The 21,917-nt window shown below is 36.6% G+C and overlaps 1 protein-coding gene across 2 annotated transcripts in view; it reads right to left on the bottom strand.

Moving 5' to 3' along the window:
* TDRD9 (tudor domain containing 9) overlaps positions 1-21,917 on the bottom strand; it is a 49,481-nt gene that overhangs the window by 20,341 nt on the left and 7,223 nt on the right. Inside the window, exons 6-20 of one of the 2 annotated variants that reach the window (XM_054068855.1) lie at positions 20,109-20,273; positions 14,875-14,978; positions 13,259-13,317; positions 12,695-12,749; positions 12,457-12,541; positions 11,727-11,784; positions 11,066-11,170; positions 9,927-10,024; positions 9,055-9,186; positions 8,333-8,495; positions 8,186-8,249; positions 7,271-7,334; positions 2,872-2,916; positions 1,864-1,917; positions 442-552 (exon numbers count right to left, since the gene is read on the bottom strand). In XM_054068855.1, coding sequence (XP_053924830.1) covers positions 442-552; positions 1,864-1,917; positions 2,872-2,916; positions 7,271-7,334; positions 8,186-8,249; positions 8,333-8,495; positions 9,055-9,186; positions 9,927-10,024; positions 11,066-11,170; positions 11,727-11,784; positions 12,457-12,541; positions 12,695-12,749; positions 13,259-13,317; positions 14,875-14,978; positions 20,109-20,273 — 1,362 coding nt within the window. The remainder of the gene's footprint in view (positions 1-441; positions 553-1,863; positions 1,918-2,871; positions 2,917-7,270; positions 7,335-8,185; positions 8,250-8,332; positions 8,496-9,054; positions 9,187-9,926; positions 10,025-11,065; positions 11,171-11,726; positions 11,785-12,456; positions 12,542-12,694; positions 12,750-13,258; positions 13,318-14,874; positions 14,979-20,108; positions 20,274-21,917) is intronic. The other variant, XM_054068854.1, reaches the window with a different exon arrangement.

Genomic DNA, 21,917 nt, shown 5'->3' with positions numbered 1-21,917 from the left:
TTTCCACCCCTCCTCCCAATAAGTACCCAAGTCAGTGGTGGTCTAAATAGAGTACTCAAGACAAGTGAAAACATTTCCAAAATCGTTAGTTCTTAGCCCTCCAACACAAACAATCCTTTTTTAGAGTACTTCTATGACTTCGAGCATTAGTCTGCAAATGCAGTCTAATTCACCTATATGGTTTTATTTTGATGAAATGTCAGAAGTCTAGGGACAGCCAGAGGAATAATTTAGCGTGAATTCTGAACGATTGTAAAAGCAATATTAACTGTCCTTCTAAGCTGTCAAAAACAATTCTACTTTTTTCCGCTGCGATCTCAAACTCTACAGAGAATTTTCAAACATAAGGGTAATAGTAGTTCATCAGTACAAGTATATAAAAATCCAGTTACCAAATTTTGTAAATAACGTCTCTCCGCTGAAGACTCATTAAAGCATTACCTGCAAGATGAAACATTTGTAGGCACGTTCCTGACCCACAGCAGATGACTGGTTAACAAACATGTTGAATTCTCTGACTTGCATTTGCAAGTTGTTAAATAACTCTTCCACCTAAATTTTTAACTCCAGGTTACATATTAAAACAGATCAAAACCATCGACAAATTAAAACAAAATGTATTACCAGAAGGCTAAAGAAGTGGGCTAACTCTCTTTCCTTTTTAGGTGATGCTGGTATGCATTTCCCCTAATATACTACTTTTTATGTTTACTTCACAAAGTAATTTCAGTATTATAACTGAAGCAGTTTTCTTGACATCTTATAAAGTACAATTTCTTTAGTCACAAAGCATATTAAGCATGTATGGCACAGAAGAAAATAAGAAAAAGAAGTGAAATAACCTTTTACAAGATGGCTCTGCTCTGCCAATCACAGTTATTCAGGAGTTGTACTTAAGTTTCACCTCTCAACATACCACATTAAGCTTGGAACCCTTTGTTGATGCAGAGTTTTTATTATCTGCTGCAGTAATGAGACCAACAAACCCCTTAAACTTTCAAGTCCAGTCCTCATTATAGGGTAATTTTAAGCAAACACAGTTCTAACTATAAGATAAAAATTATGTAACAACATACAGCAGTCACACTATAACCAGACTGAGGGACCTACAGAATTAAGAAAAAATACCGGAAGTCTCCTAAAAAAAATGCTAGAAGTATGTTGAACAGTTAATCATTTAATACCACTTTGTGGTTGAAAAATATTAGTATTTAATATTTGAGAAGTCTGGCTAAGAAGTTTATTCTAATAAAACAAAAATTCTTTTCATCTGAAAGCTAGCAGTCAGTGAGCCAAGATAATACTGAATGTGCCAGTCCTACAGGCTTCACCAAGAACCATCTCACTGTAGTGCCAATTGTGGCAGTTAACTACTAGACGAGTACATTCCTGCCAGGCATGGGTACTTGGCCCTATTATCATAAATTAGCATATAAATTATCATCAGTCCATTCCTCACAAGAACGCACAATGGGCTTTGCTAACATTACAACCATTTTCCCCACCTCTTTGCTTTCTTGGAAACTGTATATAAATTAGCTTTCTGCAACTACTTGACAGAAAAGGGAGGAGCACAGGAGGAAATGCTGCCTGAATGTTTGCTCTCTATGACCATAGTAAATAAAGCTTCTGTCTGATCTGTCTTAAACGGAGTCCTGATATTCTCCAACAGCTTTAAGAAGTACCATCTCTCCTCCCCCAAAGAAAGAAAAACCTAAAAATTCAGTTTATTTAAAAAAAATACAAACCTATATAATTTGGAAGATACATAATAATACAGTAGGCTTATCCAAGGATCTTAACATTTGTAGAAAATAAGGCAAGTTAAGTCCTGCTTATAAAAAAATACCTATTTCTTCTTACCTTTCTAATTCTCTTATTATGAATATAATTTCTTCGACACCACTCAAGCTCTTCCTGGAAAAGAAAGTGAAAAATGTAAATGTAAAAATTGTTAAAAATTTGTTTCTTCTACTGCTAGTAACCTGTCTCTCATATTCTTCTGTGTAAACAAAAAATAATAATTATATACAGCAATAGAAGAATTTGATCTGATTTCACACCTTTCTGCACATCCATATCAATGGTATCAGGAGTATATAAAAGTATTACAACATGTATGAAAGTGTAAGACAATCACACATCTGACTACTAAACTATACTCTGGTTACCAATAGAGCAGCTGCAAGTCATGTGACTGTTTCAAATAGATCCACAAGTCAAACTCCTCTGTACTGCTACTTACAGAATCTAAGATGGACATTCCTTCCAAAGAAACCCAACTCCTTTATCCAGATGCACAATGAATCAGACTGATTCAGGTTATCTTGGTTACTCATTGTAACTCTGTGTATGTTACACACTGCTATTCATAAAGTATGTTATGCTCTCAAAGAAACAGAGAAATACAAAAGGTTTTATCTTATACATACAAAAGAAACACTGGAGACAGTTATTGTGTGCATTCTACTGTCTTTCGTCACAGATGTATTTAAAGATCTTCCATCTTTCAGGGTTTTTTTTGGAGATAGGGGAGATTTGTGCACTATTTTAAAAAAATTAAACAGAGATACTTACGTGTATGAAAAATATTTCTTTCAACTACAGCTCAATCTCCCTTTTCAGCTTGGATTTCAAGCCCTCTGGCTACTGTTGACCCATCTGTGAAAGGCACTACACATAGCCTATTGCTAAATTCTCAGCACTGGATTCCAAGACTCATGTTCTCTCAAAGCCTAAGCTTATATTTACTTATAAAAACTAACTATGACAAAGCAGAATTGCTAGCACAAATTCCTTACGAAGAAGATAAAATACTGCAGCAATGACATCACTAACCTCAAACAGAAAAGAAGAAAAAGTTTAACTAACCTTGGGGTCTCTCTGCCTCTGGTTTTGTTTGCAGGCCTGCCACGCCTAAGAAAGAAGTAATTCAGGTACAAGTTGTAGTTCTTTATTAATAATTATTACAACAATTAAGATGGCATTTAAAACTATGAAGTTTCTTCCACACCTATACTGAAAAAAAATTTTAACACCAATCTTAAAACACTGAAGTGCCCGTGGACTGACACAGACTACAAATATTTAAGCACAAAAGAGCATAAGGAAATCTGAATCACAGCCATTTAAGTTGGACAAGACTGCATCAGATCAATTGTTCTAACATCCCACACAGCAGGGCCACCTTAGATCAGGATCCTGGCTGTAAAACCTTGCATAACCTTGACTAACCTCACGGCTGAACCTGCTCTGAGCAGGAGACTAGACTACAGACCTTTCCAATCTTAAGTATTTAATGATTCTAGCTTACTACAATGCTTGCCTCACTGCTTCCTAACCAGATACAAGTATTTCTCACTCTCATGAATAGTCTTACTCTATTTTGTTGAGAGCAAGAATTCCAAGTCCTCCTTTGCTCAGATGTTAGCACACAAAGTGGCATGGTTGCAAAACAGAATTCTAAGAATGCATCACTGAGGGGCTTAAAGTGTGGCGCTGTTATAAATGTTGTACCACAAGATGCTAAAGAACAAGAATTGCTGTAGGAAGAGAACTATTCTGCATTCAAGTCATCTTAGAGGTTATGGTATGCAATACCACTTCTATAGACTGAAAAGGATTTTAAGCATTATTGGATGAACGGCAATTGCCCATACCATGACAAACTTGCCATCAGGTCCTGCAACTATATTGCAAACATATTATTTAGGTCACTGAATTTCTGGATGCAGCTTAGAAATTCAGGGTCTTGGCGCATTCCAAAAGCAGAACGAGCACATTATGTCCCAAGATTTTAAAGGAGTAAGTCTTGATTTAAGTTGCGAGATGTACAATAGCCACCTGGTAACAAACAGAGCAACACACAACGGGCGATCCTCCTGGTTTTCTGAGAGGAGACAGACTGACTATTAAAGCACATGCAAACACTCAAGTAAATATAGCAACTCGAATGCTTTAATTTGACACTGTAATAAAGGAGGCTATTTCAGAACCTTTCTTTTCTCCTTGCTTTGGGACAAAAGTGAATGAACTGGCTGATTCAGATACAGCTCCCAGAAAACAGCGCTGGAATAGAAATAAAAACTATTTCATTACAAGGCAGTAAATCTACGACAGATGTTTGCAGAATCCATTTCTTCTAGTTTGACAGCAAGCCACCTAATAATACAATTTTCCAGCTTACTGTGGACCCTGGCTACTAGAACAGTTGAACAGCCAGACTGCATTTCCCTACCTTGATTAAGGTCTAATGTACTGATTTTAAATAACGCTTTTGACATTCACCACTTCCATACCCAAGCCATGTAATATGTCAGAAAGAAAAACTCCACTTATTTGACAGTGATTTTTCTTTTAAAAATTCTCTCTTTCTTAAATCATATCACTTAAACCAGGCTGATCAGCTTTCACCTTCCCCGGATTCTTTTTGTTCTACTACCAAAGGTTTTGTCCTTTTCTAATTTATTGAAAACTTTTCATAAGCAAGGGCTAAAAAAATAGATGATAATGATTCACTGAACTTCAAGCCTATCCTGAACAATCTAATCTGAAACAGGGAGGTTGAAAACAAGTTATTTCCCTGTCCTTTTCTGAAATTCAGACATTTAAAACAAAGATTTCGTATCATTTACACATAAAGATACTATACAAAAAGCTGCTTGAATGTTTGTGATATTCTCCAGGACAATATACTGGTTTATAGAAATATCACCTTCAGATTAATAGAATCATAGAACAGTTTGGGTTTGAAGGGCCCTTAAAGATCATCTAGTTCCAAACCCCTGCCATGGGCAGGGACATCCCACTACATCAGGCTGCACAACTCCCCATCCAACCTGGCCTCGAACACTTCCTTGTGTTCATGGGGCAGCTACAACTTCCTTGGGCAACATGTGCCAGTGTCTCACCACTCCCATGGTGAAGAAATTCTTCCTTATATAAAACCTAAATCTGTCCCTCTCCAGTTTATACCCACTCCCCATTGTCCTATCACCACAAGCCTTTGTGAACAGTCCCTCCCCAGCTTTCCTATAGCCCCTTCAGATACTGAAAGTTCGCTGTAAGATCTTCTCTTAGCCTTCATTTCTCCAGGATGAACAACCTCAACTCTCTCAGTGCTCCAGCCCTCTGATCATCCTTGTAGCCCTCCTTTGGGCCTATTCCAACAGCTCCATGTCCTTCTTATGTTGAGGATTCCAGAACTGGACACAGTACTCCAGGTGAGATCTCACAAGAGAAGAATAAAGGGGCAGATTCACCCCCCTTGACCTGCTGGCCATGCTTCTTTTGATGCACCCCAGGATACTGTTTGGCCTTCTGGGCTGCAAGCGCACACTGCCGGCTCATGACGAGCTTCTCATCGACCAGTACCTCCAAGTCCTTCTCTGCAGGGCTGCTCTCAATCACATCATCCTCCAATAAGATACAAAGGAAATACGGTATGCAATAGGATAAAGGAAATTTAGGCTAGAGTCTCAAGATCAGTAGGAATGTGTGGCCTATTGTGCCCACGCGTGCTTCATAAAATCCTGACACCAGAGTATAGAAGAACAAGTCACCTTTCACCAAAGTGAAAAAAAGCCAACATACACAAAATGGAATAAATTAAATTTGCATCTAAAGATTTTAGAATCTCCGGAAGATTACAGAACATATCAGACCATGCATAACAAAATTTCTGTGAATAGTAAAATCCTTTTAGCTGAAGTCTTTCCATGCCGTACAGGCTCTGTTTGGAACAGCAGGGATCGACCTCTGTCCATGGTACTGAGCCACCTAACAGCCAAGCGTAAGAAAAATCACCCTTGGACATAATAAAATATTACAAAGTCAAAGATATGAAGCCCGGAGGAAGGACATCAAACCCATTCTGCACTAAAATTTACCAGTCCAAACAATGTAGAGAAGGAAAGGCAACCTGCTATCACCTGTAGCATAACTTGATAGCTAGCAGGACAAGGCAAGTCCATACCACAACAGTTCAGTGTGATTTGTCTCAATGAGTATTTGCAACAACAAAACGGTGCAATGTAAATGTGTTCTTATTGAGCTGAAAGGGGACATTCATCAGATAATAGTCATGTCAACAAAGACAAGACATTTTTGCAGAATAAATAAGGAATGTTCTAGAAAAGCCTAGAAAACACTCTCACTGGAATCTCATACTGATTACTGCTAATTGTGCCAATTACAGGAGATAAGCTGTCTAGACAAATTAATAAAAGAGATTTATTTTTAAAAAATTAATCATATTTTATTTTAACATTTTCAAAAAAAATCAGTTTATTAGGAAGCAGAACACAGTATGATCAAAGACTTTCTCAACCTACTGAAGGCTATATATTCTTGGTATCAGTAATTTGGAAGATGTAGGTCTGCAGCAAATAGAAACTTCTTGCTGCTCATAACAGGACTTCATTGTTCCCTTCTGAAAAGGCTCACAGACAATTTTGAAAGAAGTGTTGAAGCAACATAAATGTAGACAAGTCTTAAGACAGAGAAAGCAGCAAGAAGACCCTCAACAGAAACAAGAGAAGGCACAGTACCAGTAAGTATTGCAGTTCAGAAGACTTTAATCTCATAACAAGATTTGCAAAAGCTGCAGTGGGATCCTCAGCAGCATAAAGAGCAGATATGCTATGTAAGAAACTTGTTCAGCACCTCCAGTTCCAGAAACATCTTACTTACCAGTTTGCCAACACGTGTTCTGTTGGAGGCAATAAGACATCAATTTTATACTAGCTGGAATGATACAGGTTAACCCTCCTGAACTGGAAAGGCTGCTTCCCCCATGTAAAACAGGTCCTTTACTGAAAGGATCACAGAAGGTCAAGAGAACCCAAGCGTCCAGTTGCTATCTTATTCAAAATCTGCTCTTACTTCCACCAGTACGCTCTCACTCTTTCTCCACTCTTCATACTGTTTTCATCTCCTTAGCGGAACAAACACGTCAAAAGCCATAGGAGACTAAAAAGTAGGGAATATACCCAGAAACTGAGTCTTGTAACACATTTTTACCCATTTCTGGCCAACTTACTTTGATGCAAACTTGTGCAGCTCCTTCACAGTGCTAAAAATCAACTCATCAGAACTAGTATTGTTACACAGCTTTCAAAAACTATCACTAAGTAGCTAGGAGTAATGTGAAGGTTTTAACAGCTTTTAACAACTTCAGGGGACAAATGTTGCCCTGATCCTACAAAGGTGAGGAGCTCTGCCTTGGTCTATCAGATTTCACTGGAAGATAAGGTGGAAAAAAAAGACTTACCTTAAACGCATTCACAATGGCAATACAGTCACTCTTACTATTGCTAGCAAAAAACAGTTTCTTCCTGGAATTACAAACAAAAAAAATTATCAACCGTTCTTTTTCAAATACTGAATGCTACACTACTAACACTTCAAGGACATCAATAAACAAGGTCAATACGTTTATTATAATTATTTGTTCTTATTCACATCTCCTTGCTGAAAGCAAACTGCGTAAGCAGGACAGCAAGGATTATTATTATTTATTAAAAAAACCCAAACATTTTATTAAATACTGCCAGGTGTTCGCATTAGAAACGCAAAGATTAAGAAGTAAGTATTGTACTCACAATCAGGTATTGTATTCAGAAAAGGATGAGTTAGTTCTGTGATACTAATTAGTTCATGTAAATTTCACTATCTCAGCTGCCCTGGTAAAGCTTCTTTTTGCACTGTGTGGCACTTCAACAGAAAATCAGACTCACAACATAAGATCATTGAATAGTTTGGGTTGGAAGGGACCTTAAAAGATCATCCAGTTCCAACCCCCTGCCATGGGCAGGGACACCTCCCACTAGATCAGGCTGCCCAAGGTTCCATCCAACCTGGCCCTGTACACCTCCAGGGATGGGGCAGCTACAACTTCTCTGGGCAACCCGTGCCTGTGCCTCACCACTCTCATGGCGAAGAAATTCCTAATATCCAGTCTAAATATGCCTCTCTCCAGTTTATACCCATTCCCCTTGTCCTATCACTACAAGCCTTTGTAAACAGTCCCTCCCCAGCTTTCTTGTAGGCCCCCTTCAGGAACTGCAAGGTCGCTATAAGATCTCCTTGCAGCCTTCTCTTGAACATGAAAGATTATATTTAGCAGTCAAATTAGTGCTCTGCCCCCAAATGTAGCCAGAACGTTGTAAAACATTGAAAGTAATACCTGTATCCGTCAATAAACTCTCTGAAAGGTACTGAAAAAAAATTCCGCAAAGAGAGTGCTGCAGCTACAACAAAAACAAATCAAAATGAAAACCTGCACATCATATGTTTTTACAGAAATGTTCTCCCATGTTCTTCTTTCAGTTACCTATAATAAGGCATTCTTCCAAGCACCCAAAGACATGCCCAAGGACTATCAGTTTTCCAAGACGTAGATCCACTGGCAACTGAGCCAATACCTTCCCTAAGAAAGTCAGCTCACCATCGTATGGATTTTCTTCTGTTTGCACATGAGTTGTAAGTGCTCCCAGCTAGAGAAATAAAAATTTGCTCACTTGTAAAAGTTCACAAAGTAAATGTAAGACCAGTTCATAAGAAAACAAGACAAGAAACAAGCAATTAGTGTGAAAACTGATTAATGCAATGAACATTAAACCCCATATCAACTTCATAATCGAAAAGCAAAATCATCAACTGCCTTCTACAGGTCAGAAGGAAATTTTTGCACTGACCCCTGCACATCATAAAGGGTAAGAATGTGATTTTGCCACTTACCAATAAGAAAAAAAGAAAATCACTTATGAGTTCAAGTTATCTTACTTTCTTCCTGTTCTTTCTCACCACAGATGCTAGCTCAAAAACAGCATCACTAACCCCTGATGAAATTATAATCCCCTTGTAATGTAGTAACTGCAGCAATTGCCCTGAAGAGGATGTTAGCTGAACAACAGTCAAATGTGAGAAAGTATTTGAGACATAGTTCCTATTTCCGGTTCCACTTAAGGCTATTACTACCTTTAATACCACGAAAAACATTTCTACTTTACATTTTTATTACCTTGATTTTAGAAACATTGCAAGAAAACCTACCTCTTTCAGATGAAGTATGGTACGCTCAATGTTGCCTGTGCTGGGTGGAGAAAGAGCTGCTGCCAGCAATGCTTTTGGTTCGTCCATACCAAGCCTTTTCATTTTTAAGATTATGGTTCCCAATGGATAACACTAAAGGGAAAACAATAACATTGTCATACTTGCCATGAGGGAAAATGACAAAGTGTTTTATATGAAACGTAAGTGAAAGCTATGTTTACAGTTTAGTAAACCCTGAAACTAATTTTGTATAGCTAAGGATAATTTTCTTTAAAAAAAGATTGCTTATTTCTAATCCACATCCATTTTACTGCTAAATCGCATTTTCTTCTATGAAGAAAAATATTGGAACAGTCTTTGCCAATTATTTATCAGCAAGAATTCTATTCAGTGTTATATTTATTTGTAACTATTCAAACCATATACTGTCTTCACAAAAAGTAAAGGAAAACTTGGTTTTGTTGTTTCTGCTGCGTGGCAATGAAGGCGACACAGACTTCAGAGTTTTCTCTCACTATATTCTTTTAATCAGCACAGCATACAGAAGCCAAATTAAGACTTCCCTCTTTCAAGCTGACTTACACAGCTCCTTGGTTCCCAAACTAAAATGAAAACCAAGATATTTTGTTTTGTCTATTTCACACCCACACTCTCATTCCCAGGCCGTTTTTTCCAGCTTGGCTCTCTCACACACTCAAGATTCTTGATCAGAGCACCTGGTCTTTTAATCATGTTTATTCTGATATGCTTGGTACCAGCTTCACGCTTTACCTTAGTCCCAATTAATCTTCCATATACTTGGTGTCACTTCCACACTGCTGCGCCCACGTACATTAAAAAAAAAAAAAATTAACGTTCCCCAAAAGTCTTACCATTATCTGAGGTACTGATGTCTCTGGAATAAATTGCATCCAGAAGTCCTTGTGCACAAGCCTGTAACAATAGCCTTTGGAAACACGTCCAGCACGACCTTTACATAAAAGAACAAATCATCACTTTGTCAACTGCCACCGAATACTTCTTTCACATAATTGCCCTCAAATTAGCATCCATCTTTCTCAGTTGAAAAGAAATGATAAATTCTGTGCTAAAACACACTTCCTCACAATCAGAAAAAGGCAAGTGCTACCAAATCTAAATTTAGTATAGATAAATATATCATTGCAAGTTTTAGTATGCTCCGAAACCGAAGATTCTATATGCAGACTAAACACGCTTTGTATTTTTATTTCTTTACACAGTGAGTATGCCTACATTTCCTATTTGATTCCATCGCTAGCAAAGATCTTCTATATAAACAACTTCAGATATCATGACAAACAGCACAACATCTATATCTAAGGCTTTCTGAATCAGTGTGTTTTCTATAAGCAAATCTTCACAACCCCGAACCAGTGGAAATAAAGCTGTAATCATGAAGTCCTCATAATATCTAAAAACGAAGGTATATTTATATCTGAAGGTGTCACTGTTAATTTATTTAGTACTATATTTGATTGAAACGTGACGATATTTAGTTAAGAGTATTGATTTACTAGAAGAGCTATGAGAGTTGATTTAACTTATGCTACAAACACTGGTGTACGCTAGAGATATTGCTGTGGATATTTCAATTGATTTAAGCATGACAGAGACAGGAAAGCTTGTTTCATTCCTGAAACTTGCAAGTAGTTAGTAAAGACCTCGCAGCACCTATGTCCTCTTTAAAAATGGCCCACAATAAAAACTACTATTAAACAACAAAGTATCCTGTAAGTTTTATCATCCGTGAATTTTTGTATTTTTCAATAAAATACAAAATATTGCTCTGAAAGAACACGTGAACAAAAAAAGACCATTCAGGCATAGTTGTCCAATCACATTTTAATATTGTGAGTTATGGAATTATGCTTTTGAACAAAGTATTTATGGCAAAGATAATTTGTGCTTTTTAATAAAATTACAAGTGAGACAGAACTCTCCAGGAAGGTTAGCTTCTAAAATTCCTTTCCATTACCTATTGTCATCTTACCCCGTCTTTGGTCACAGTCTGTTTTAGATGCCCAGCAAAGCCTCAAGCTTTGGTAATTAGTTTCCTCATCACAAATCAGAGTTCTACTTAAGCAGAAATCTATCACTGCAATTAGGAAAAAAAATAGCATTAATATGAACAATTTATGAATGGCAGTAAAAAAACCCTGATTTTGCATTATCAGAGAAGTTTCAATTACTTGAAAACTGATAAAGAGAATACTAGATTTATAAACAACAAGACCCAGGATATTTCTGAATATTAACAGCTGCAAATGTTTTAACATAAATATAACAAAAAGTTATTGCCTTCGAATGCTTGTCATCTGCACTAATATAAGAATTTGATTAATCTGATGCAATTATTTCAAAATATAATCAGAGTGGGAACAGAAAGCTTAAGGTACTTGTGACATGAGGTCTGATTCTGCTTGTTACTGCATTTAAAATTATTCTCTGCCCCCTCAAGTAAAGATTAAAAACAACACTCCACTAAGTGGTTCTACTATTCGTTCAGATATATTCAGACTCAAAACTTTTCCCGGCTGTGAAAGAAAGAGTTCAACAACTGTTGAAATTAAACTCCAACAGCAATGCTTTGTAGAAGTGACATAATGGAGATTCAGGCTACAAGAAGTAAGGAAAATATTTAGATGACTTACCATACTTAACATCAGGAACTGTAATAGAGCTCTCAGCTATTTTTGTAGACAGGATAACCTAAGTTTTGAAGCAAAAAGTTAGCAACATATGCATAAAATGAAATTTATGCACATCAATGTTTCTATATGGAAAATCCAACTTGCTATGAAAAAATACAAAGTAATGACAACATAGTATTTCTACTTTGCAGCAATGCAACATAAGAAATCCTGTATTTTCTTTTCCTAAAATCAGAAAAGCATAATAAAGTAGTATAGTATATGGCAATATAGCACAAAAATGAAAATATTTCCTTACACCTTTGTCTTAACAGAACATCACTCTATTAGTGGTGATAAAGAAAACCAAGACACTAGCTGAAAAGTGGGGTACAGAGCAGGCAAAAGACTTCCATACTGGGGGATTACATTGCTATGAAGTGCCACAAGCAGCATACTACTGTCATGCAGGTGCAAGAATCAACATGCACAAACTATTCTGAAGGGTAAAACTAGTGTCACACAATAATTTAAGGGTAACCTCCTGTTACTGCTCTTCTCTTGAGGTCCAAGTATCAGTTAAAGCAAGAGCCTGGTAAGAAAGGCCATCAGTTTACATCTCACAAAAAAAACCCACCTGCTTTGCCCTCACACAACGGTTGTGTTGGCACAGCTAACATTAATTACTATTAATACTCTAGCAAAAGGTTTCACACACTTAATGAAAAGGTAATGATTCAACAATATTTACTTTTCTGTAGCCAGGAAGTGTAGACAAAAATACATTGTTTTGTTCCTCTAATACCATGCTTGAGTGAAGCAGGCACACTTTCCACCTAAAGAAAATACATTAGTTAAATATTACAGTGATGCAAGAATATAAAAATTGATTACACCTCTGTGCTAAATCATATTATGTACTTAGAACTCAGAGCTGAAGGGTTCATATTCAAGTTGAATTGAACTGAAATAATGGGGCCTTAACATACCTGTTGCCAAACGTTCTTGAGAGATATAAGTGCATGCATCTTATTTCACTCAAACCTAGGGAAAAAGTAATCAAGAGTTTGAGGGTTCTTTTGTAATCAGCAACAATTCCAAAACCATTTCTCATGTCTACTTAAATTCTTTACTGGCTTTTATTATTGCAACAGTTCCTTTTCACCAAATGATAAAGAAAGATATTTTAACTTTTTATTTGAATTTTAACTTTAACTAGAGAAATCTAAATTAAATCCAAGGAAAAAACTACACTGTATGCAGATAAGAAAATCCTAGGAACTTTTATATAGTATTTAATAACTTATTTCAAAAGTTGAATAATTGAATTTCTGTGAGTTAAATGCAGACTTTTATTACTGTAACTTCATTTCCAAAATATACAGTCTCAGTTTTTTAATCAATGCTCTTTCAATTAGTGTCTATTTAAACAGGTTTGCAAGACAAATACCCAAATAGACCAAAAAATGTTTAGTAAGTCCTTAGAAGCAGCACTAGAAGAAAGTCTGTTAGATGACAAATACGAAAAAAAGAGAATTAAGATATATGCTCACCTGGTAAAAACACTAACACACTTCCACGTTCAGGCGCAGCACTCAAGTGTGTCTTCTCCCTAGTAAGAATATACTTTATCACTCCAAGATGCTTTATTTTGAAACAACAAGCAGAACTGCACATTTTTTGTAACTTGTATTATTTAAGCTTCCTGGTATTATTTAAGCCTCCTGAAGAAATCATATTCAAAACACTATGTGCAACTATGCATTCTGAAAGACATGGGATACAAGAACTGGTAATGATGGAAGCATAGCTTTGTCTTCAAAAGTAGGTCAAAACCAGAAAAATTCTTATTCACCAATGACATTAATCAATATTAGGTCACCAAAGATCTTAAAATGAAAAAGTAGTATACTACTGCAGAACTCCATGCAAATTTATTCAAATATATGTAATACTCCTGTATTTACTCCTATGTAAAAACAGCACTAGATACCTTTAACAAAAGCCTAGCGCGTAAGAAAACTAACCATTATCAAGAACTACAGGTCATGACGTTAATTGAAGATGTCTCCCTTTAAGTTTATCTGCTATAAGAAGCTAAAATCGCCTTACTATAACCTAGAATTCATTTTTGTCAGTAATTCATGACATAATATTCTTGCATGGATCTTAGTATCTACTATCAAACAATGTAATGAATAGAAAGTATAGTTTTCAGTGGAAGCTTAATTAAATGGATGCTTGTAATAGCCTTTTTGGTATTTCAAAGATATGTTTGCTTATATAAGGTAGCTTAGTAAAAGGTAGTTTAATTTGGCTATGCTAAACTATAGTAACACAGCTTAATTGAAAAACTCAAAAGAAATAATCACAACAAAAGCTTAGAAGTCACTATATATAGTGAAAATGGTAGTGTCAAAATTATTGCATTTATGTACCTCTGCCAATACTTGTACTTCAGTGGTTCACCCGACCACTGCTCAGGTGAGCTTAAGTAATGCTTTCTTAAAATTTCAGTGTTTATATAACACTAAGTTTGAAAACAGAAAAACTTACAAAACAAAATTATTTCTTCAGCAGACATTTATAAATCATTATTATACATGAGAACAAACCCCATTGCTAAAGTAAATATAGGGCTGGTGTTAGACCAAAGATGCAGAAGCAACCTCACTACATTTTCAGATATTAAAGATCAGTTTACAAAACACAGTAACAGAAATTAATATTTTCTTATTTCAACAAACAGTCAGGCATTGGTTAAACAGCCAGTGAAAATTAATGCCTGGTTCGAATTCTTTCTTCCTGGCTTAACATTATGTTTAAGTTTACAATACAAAACAGTTTTCTAGTTTTATTCTTCATATAAACAATGTCCAGTTCTGGTCTGCAGCAAAGAATATAGTTTCCATGGCGTGGCTGGCTCAAATGGTCACTTAGGCTCCAGGGCATGAAGTGTATTTCAAGAATACGGGGCATTCAGCAAGACCTCCAAGCAGTCTTAGTACAACTAACGCAAGTTGAAATCACATGAATACATAAAATACAAGTAGAGATGTATAGAAAATTAAATTACCACTAATAACTGTAATGCATGGGCTGCTGCTGTTCCTCAATTAGCGTCTCATTTCCCTAAACCACGGATCCCAGATCTTGAAACGTATCTTACCTATTACCCTTCATCTCCATCTCATCAAATGACCGAATCAAAGACACTGCTAGTTCATACATTTCCCTTCCTATATCCGGTTCCTGAATTCTTTGAGAAGGAATCTGTGTGAAGAAGAAAGAACTGAGCGTAATACAACATAAGAGGCTAAGGGACTGTAGATCATGTATGCATGTCAATTGGCTAAGTGCTTTTTGATTAAAATTGATGCAGCTCATAAGCTGCATTAAGAAGTAACTTAATCTGTAACAGTCATTACCTTCTAAATAGTTATTTTTCTTCAAGCATCCCACCATTCTAGTACTGTACTAAAGAAATACTTGTGGTATTTACTTGCTTAAGACAAGCGCTAGCCTACACTTCATCCCCTAACATTTGGAGGACATAGTCCTTCCCTATCCAGAAGGGCTTAGCACATAAGACTAAGTACAACCCATGGGAACAGCATCACAAGGAGGAGGGGAATTCGTATATGGCATGCACTGGCCTTCTCACAGGTCTATAATGCATGTCTTTACCTGACTGTCCAATAAACCATGTATCTCTTTCACTTAAATTGTCTTTGCATTTAATGGATTTTGTGGTTTAGGTCACATTCTATCAAAGAACTGTGGTTCTGTCATACACAATATAAACATGATGAGTCGTGTCTAACCATTTTCAAGTATTCTGTCACAAGCTCTAGACTTTTTAAGAACAAACTATCAAGTCTTCAGAGCAAAGACAATACTACTTCAGTTTTAAAAAGAAAATGCTCAATGAACTAGAAACATACAGTACATTCTTGCTCTGCAGGCTGTGTGTACATGCTTTAAGAAAAATACTTATTTTCTCACTAGCTAACAATTTCCACACTTTTGCTCAGCCAAGTTATTTCTCCTAGCCTATCATCTGCGTTCACCTGCTGTTTGATATACTACAGTAGTATTTCAGCATTCAAGTACATCTTTATTTAGGCTTGGACTTCTCCTTTTTACTTTTAAGGTACTGTAATTGAAGTGACAGTGAAAACAGCGTTTTTGCTTTAAGCATAACACTCCATAAGAACTGGACTGCAAGATAACAATAAAAACACAGTAGCCAGCAGGAACTGGTAAATACATGCAGATAAATACTAACAAAAGATAAGAGGCAGCTGTAGCCAGGGAAACCTAACAAGAATATAAAAGGTAAGGAAAAAGTCTCTCCTGGAAAGAGATTAAAAAAGGAAGCTGAACAGCCAAGAATAATACTTAAAAGTTTCTACACACAAACCTAAGATATTCCAGGTTTTCCTGTAAAAGAAGCAGAAGTTTTTTACCACTTTTTTTATCCACATTTTACAGGACTTCGATTTCCATCAAGCATAGAATTAGGATTACACATTTATTCCAAGTCAGTTATCATGCAAGCAAAAGAAGATTCTGGAGAAGTTTTCAATGGACAAAAAAAAAACAATGGAAAGATACACTGATGAAGTTTGAATGCATCACACGTGTACTGATAAGACTAGAATTCATCTAATGTGTCCTTCAACTGTCTGAAGTGACACAAAATTCAGTAAGACAATGTAAACCTCTGCACAAGACTTCACGTGTTTTGGATACAAGCAGATAGCTTATTGCTTTGAAGGGAAAAAAAAAAAAAGAGCGCCCTAGACCAGCTACATTGGTCTAAAGAAAATACCTATCTTCCAATGTAATGCTGCTGAATGCAAGTCAAACATGACCTTAGGATGAACCAGGAAGGGTTATTCTGAAAATGAGATGCTTTCGTGACACTGTAGAAAACTGCCCCTCGCTTTGAAGTGACTCAAGTCTTGTCCAAGTTTTCAGCCAGCATACTTGTCAGCCCTTGAAGTAAAAACTCTTGAAGCCAACAGGTACTCAGTATGTGATGCTGCAAAAGCTGATGGGAACCAACAGTATATCTGCAATTTTTACAAGGCTTTAATGGGATCAGCTGAAACTTGGAACAGATGCAGATTATGACTACTTCAATGACCAGATGAACACAGATACTGTCTTGTAAAAGCAGAACAGCAAAGACTCTTATCAAACAAAGTAAAATGAAAGCCAGAAAGAGGTATTACTGCTACTTGTAAACCTATCCAAGAACAAAGAAGAATGTGGGAAAGAAAAAAAAAGTTATTTTAAGCTAAAAGAAAATTACCAGTGACGTCACAGTCTCCCAAGGTGTCCTTGGAAGCAGAAGGTTGCTCCTTTCCCAGCTATAGCACTGGGACTGCATATCCACATCAAGTTCAAGGTTCGGTGCAAAGACTGTTACAACCTGATCCAAAATCCTTTGCCTGCCACTGTACAAATCTGACCTAGTAGAGATGTTTCAGAGAGCTCAAACCACAAAAAAATCTGAACTAACTATTAAAACAAAGTTATTTATTATTCCGCCAGTTTCCCTTTCTGAAGCAGCCCACGATGGAAGCACAAAAGCACTACTGCTAACACTAATCTGGCAAAGGTGATTTCAATCAGCTTTTGCTATTGCAAACTCAGTCCTCAGCTTACGTATCCTTAGCAGAACACCCAACTTGTAACACCACATCAAACCTGGGTTGCCTTGGTGTCTGCAGAAAGACTGCTTCCTGAAAAGCCTGAGAAAACGATCCTACTTTGTTCTGGTAGATGATGGAGAGGAGGATTAAAAAAAGCCATCTGTAAGAACTTGGCAATACTCTTCCCACTTCTCTAGTCCCCGTGAATCAACCAGCCAGGAAGATTTAAGTGTACAACTCTGTCAACCCCAGAACTTCTTAATTGCACTTTCCATCCTCTACAGTAAAGCCTTCCCAATGAAGATTGATTAGACCATGAGAAAACACAGCCAACAAACCAGAAGTTTTGGTAAGCCATAATTTTTTACCAACACATGTGATAAGCTAAGGAATTTATTTTTTCTGGGCTGACTGAAAATAAGATTTATGTTCCTAGATTATCCCTCCTTTAGTAACTGTCAAATTTGTGCTTTCAGTTTTGTTATCAATCGTACCTTTAGTATTCTTTAACATGACAAGTCTACCACATCACTCTTAATAAAAGGTAACGATATGACAAACACAGTAAGTCCAAAGGCCCAGTCAGAGCTGACTGAAATAATAAGACATAATCGGAAGAGCTTTTGACAGCAGTTCACTACCTTTCCCCTGGACTCCGACTTCAGTTCTAGAATATGATGAAAATTTTCCATTTGCAACTCAAAAGTGGGACACACTTTTTTGCCTTGGGTAAGAGGTAAAGACATAGTAGATTTCACAGATCTGCCAGAGACTAATATCCAGACAAACGGTTGTCCACATTTTTAAAATTGGGTCACAGGATTAACTAATTATTCAAGAACAATGTGCTTACAAAGGCCAAAAGAAAAACTACTTTTTATAAATCTATATTCAACAATTCATCAGTACCACCTATAAACAATCTAATATCTGGCCAACGGTAAGCCAGGGCTACAGTGAAAAGTGTCTCTCCCTTCCTTCCCTCATTTTTATTCCTTCCTGCAAATGAAGTGATTCAAGTGGAAAGCTTTATCTTTGATTCAGCTAGATGTCTATCTAGTCACACAGCAAACGGTTTGCTGCAAAGAGGCATATAGGAGAAAAAATAATGACTGGCATTTCTATTGATCTTCCAAATCACAACTGACATCAGTAAATTCCCAAGTTATCCAAGTCAGAACTGCTCAAAGAAAATGTTTATTTTCAAGCATAGCGTTAAAACACTATCACCTACAGAAATGAGTGACATAGTCAAGCCAAGAACTCTGCAGGATTTGGAAGAGAATTCTACATTTATACAGTAACATTCAATGATTTTAGGTTTTCTGAGAAGGGACACAGGTCTCAGAGCAAACGAGACAGTTAAAGGAATAAACTGATTCAAATCAAGAGAAATGAGTTCTGATTTAAGTCATCTGATTTCATAGCTATTCATTTTAAAATCTAAAGGCAACTTGGAAAACATCGGTTTATCTAAAAAGCAAAGACTGTTTTCTTTTTACTTGTGTATTCTTTTATGTGAATTTTACAGGCTTTTATAGGCAAAAAAACCCATTAAAAGCTAAAGCCTGAAGCCTGTACCTCAGGCAGCTCACCAATTTTCATTTTAGTGTAATGAAAGATGTGGCCCCGATTCCATATGGCAGCATTAACTCATTAACTGCCTTAACACCCACACTCTCCTTTCATTTTCATTAGGATATTATATAAATAATCTTGGACAGTCCACGTTTTTGAGGTTTTGAGGTTTTTTCAAATAAAACTACTAGTCAGAGAAAATCTCCACACATCACCATAAGGAACAAGGCACAAGAACAAACATCAGTGCTTTTCAATTTGCTTTCTTCTACTTTTGAAAAAAAAAAAAAGGATGTATGGGAAAAAGAAAATCAAGAGCACTCATGTGCTTCTATTGTTGCCCTAAGGTACAAATAACTTCTTGGACAAATCATACTCTTCTACTAAACAATCAAATGGCTACAGCTAAGAAAACACAACATAGAGAAACAGATGAAGACTTGACAGAAATCAAAGCCAAATGCTTATATATGCAGTGAAAAAACATAAAAAGGCATAAGCACTGCAAGCACTTCCTTTTGTTCGTGATCTCTGAGGTGAAAGGTGTGGCAGCTGACATTCAGCTCAAAGTTGAGCCATGACAAACGCAGCTTGACTGAAGTAGACTTCTTACTGAATTTCCTGGTTATCTTTTTGTTGTCATCCATCATCAAAAGTTTCACACACAAATCATGAATTACATAATCTCTTCCATATTATCTGTCATACTAATGTGTGAAAACTGACAAACCAACTGCTATATGCATTTAATTTGGGGTTTTTTTCTTGCATTAGAACTTCCAACAGTTGACAGCCTTTTATTCTAGCTTGCCTGTCTTCATGCATAATCAAGACCTGTACTGTGTACAACATCACCAATTATTTTCTTCCACGTTTCACATAACTACATGTTCATTTTATTTCTCTAATTTAATTTCTGCAGAATTCAGGGATAAAAACTAAAGAGTAACAGTATCTTCGCATACTGCTACTTTTTAAGTGCATCCCCTGTTCCATTCATTGCATTAACATGACAACAGTGTTCTGGATTATCAAAACTGACCAACAATTACTCTCACAGCCCAGTTAACGTGGTCATTACTATTAAAGCATGAGTACATTTGTTCTACTTTGCCTTAACCTTTTCATTTTGCCTAAAGAAATAACGTTATACTTACAATACCTTGTAAAGAACAGTGTCCTTCAAATCATCAAGATAATAATCTTCAATTGCATAAGCTCTGCCTTCCACCTTAAACACACAGGCTGGTTTCAGACCATTATGAACTGGAAGTGCAAAGTAATCAGCAAATTCTTTACAGTTGATGGAAGCAGACATTAATATTACCTGTTAAAAAAATCACACAGTAAATGCAAAATATTACTTTTAACACAAAATTCGATGCTACATTGCAATCCCTACTTATCCTATCCTTAACACGAAGATGGTCTAACTTTGGCTACTGGAGGTATGTATCCTAAGCATGTTTAAATTAAAGCTAAATGCCTAAGATTCCCTAGGTAATATGTGGAGAAAGGTAAGCACCTGTAAGAGACTAGATCAAGCCAGGTGCCTAGGGCAGACGTGAAAAACATTTTCCTGCAGTACCAGTTCAACCTGAAAACATACAGTACCCTTCCTCACGCTTATGATCTCTGCATAGTCTTCCGTACACTATTTTCAGCTCCTGTTTTACTAAACTATTAGGTACCAGTGCCTCTATCCTCATCAAAAGATGGGCTTACTTCTAACAAGAGCAGTAGTTGTAATTATAACCCAGCTTAAAAATGTTACTATAATTATTCTGAAATATGTCAAAGTAGTTTTCTCTAAGTTTCAATTAATTTACACAACTTAATACTCTCAGGAATCACACTAAATTCCTTGTTCTGTTTGATGACTCTGCCAAGATTCTTAATCAGTATTCACCTGACTGGAAAACCAGAAATCACATTTGCTACCTAGTGAAGCCTTTTCTTTCAGTGACTACGACATTCAGAACTTACAACACTGTCTTTTTCTTTCCACTTAGACAGCACTATATGTGCAGAGCAGCGGAAGGGAGAAGAATGAGGAACAACAGTGGCTATAGTTATTTACCCTCTTAACACCTATTTGGTATGTGCTCCCAATGCTCAGCACAGCCAGCTGGAACAAACTAGACAGCTTCAATTTGAAAAAGCATAGAGTCAAGAAGTTATAATGAACTTTGTAGTGTTCCACTTCTTTATCCTAGGGTCTCCTGAGTCATTCTAAGTAGTACTTGTGTACTGGAACATACTCAGTCCTCTTTTGATTTCCTGACACCATGAATGAATTCAAAAACAGAATGAAATGAAGACATCAAGACCCTCCAAAAAAAAAACCCAAATTAAATACAGCAACATCCCCATACACCAAAGTGACAGGCAACACGATAATGAAGTGGGCATTGTACCACTGTGCTGAGCTCCAAAGCATATGTGAGGGCAAAAGACAGACTAAGTCAGGAAGTCATTTAACATCATCCTGAAACAAAGAGAAATCTGAAAGGATGTAATTCTGCAAATACCATATGAAACCTGTCCCACTACAGCATGAGCTGCCTTATGGCTCAATAGACAGAGGCTCACTTATGCGACGTAAAAAAGCTAAATCTAAGCTTGCTTGAAAGCTATCGAAACAAATTCCAATCTAAATTATCCTAGCTGCAGTTGCAGAAAAGGAATATTAAATTACCTCTTCTTCTAGACAACCTTAGTAATTTGCACTCTGTAATCTGCAATGAGTCCTTCCAAAGTAGAAGGAGAACCATATGTTTCTAAAAAGAGTGCCAGAAGGATCACATTGCTAAACCAGGAGTCTGATCTACTCCCAAAGCAGCAATTCAACAAGCAGGTATCACCAAGAGGGCAGGGCAGAGGAACACACTGGGGCAGAGGGTAATTGTAGTAGACAGTTCTTCAAGCTATCCAAAACAAATCGTGCAGCATAGGTATGTCTAGAGCCTCA

This window comes from Cuculus canorus, chromosome 5, assembly GCF_017976375.1.
Source record: "Cuculus canorus isolate bCucCan1 chromosome 5, bCucCan1.pri, whole genome shotgun sequence".
NCBI classification, from domain to species: domain Eukaryota; kingdom Metazoa; phylum Chordata; class Aves; order Cuculiformes; family Cuculidae; genus Cuculus; species Cuculus canorus.
Note: the sequence above shows the minus strand (reverse complement) of the source record. Positions and strands in the feature narration are given on the sequence as shown.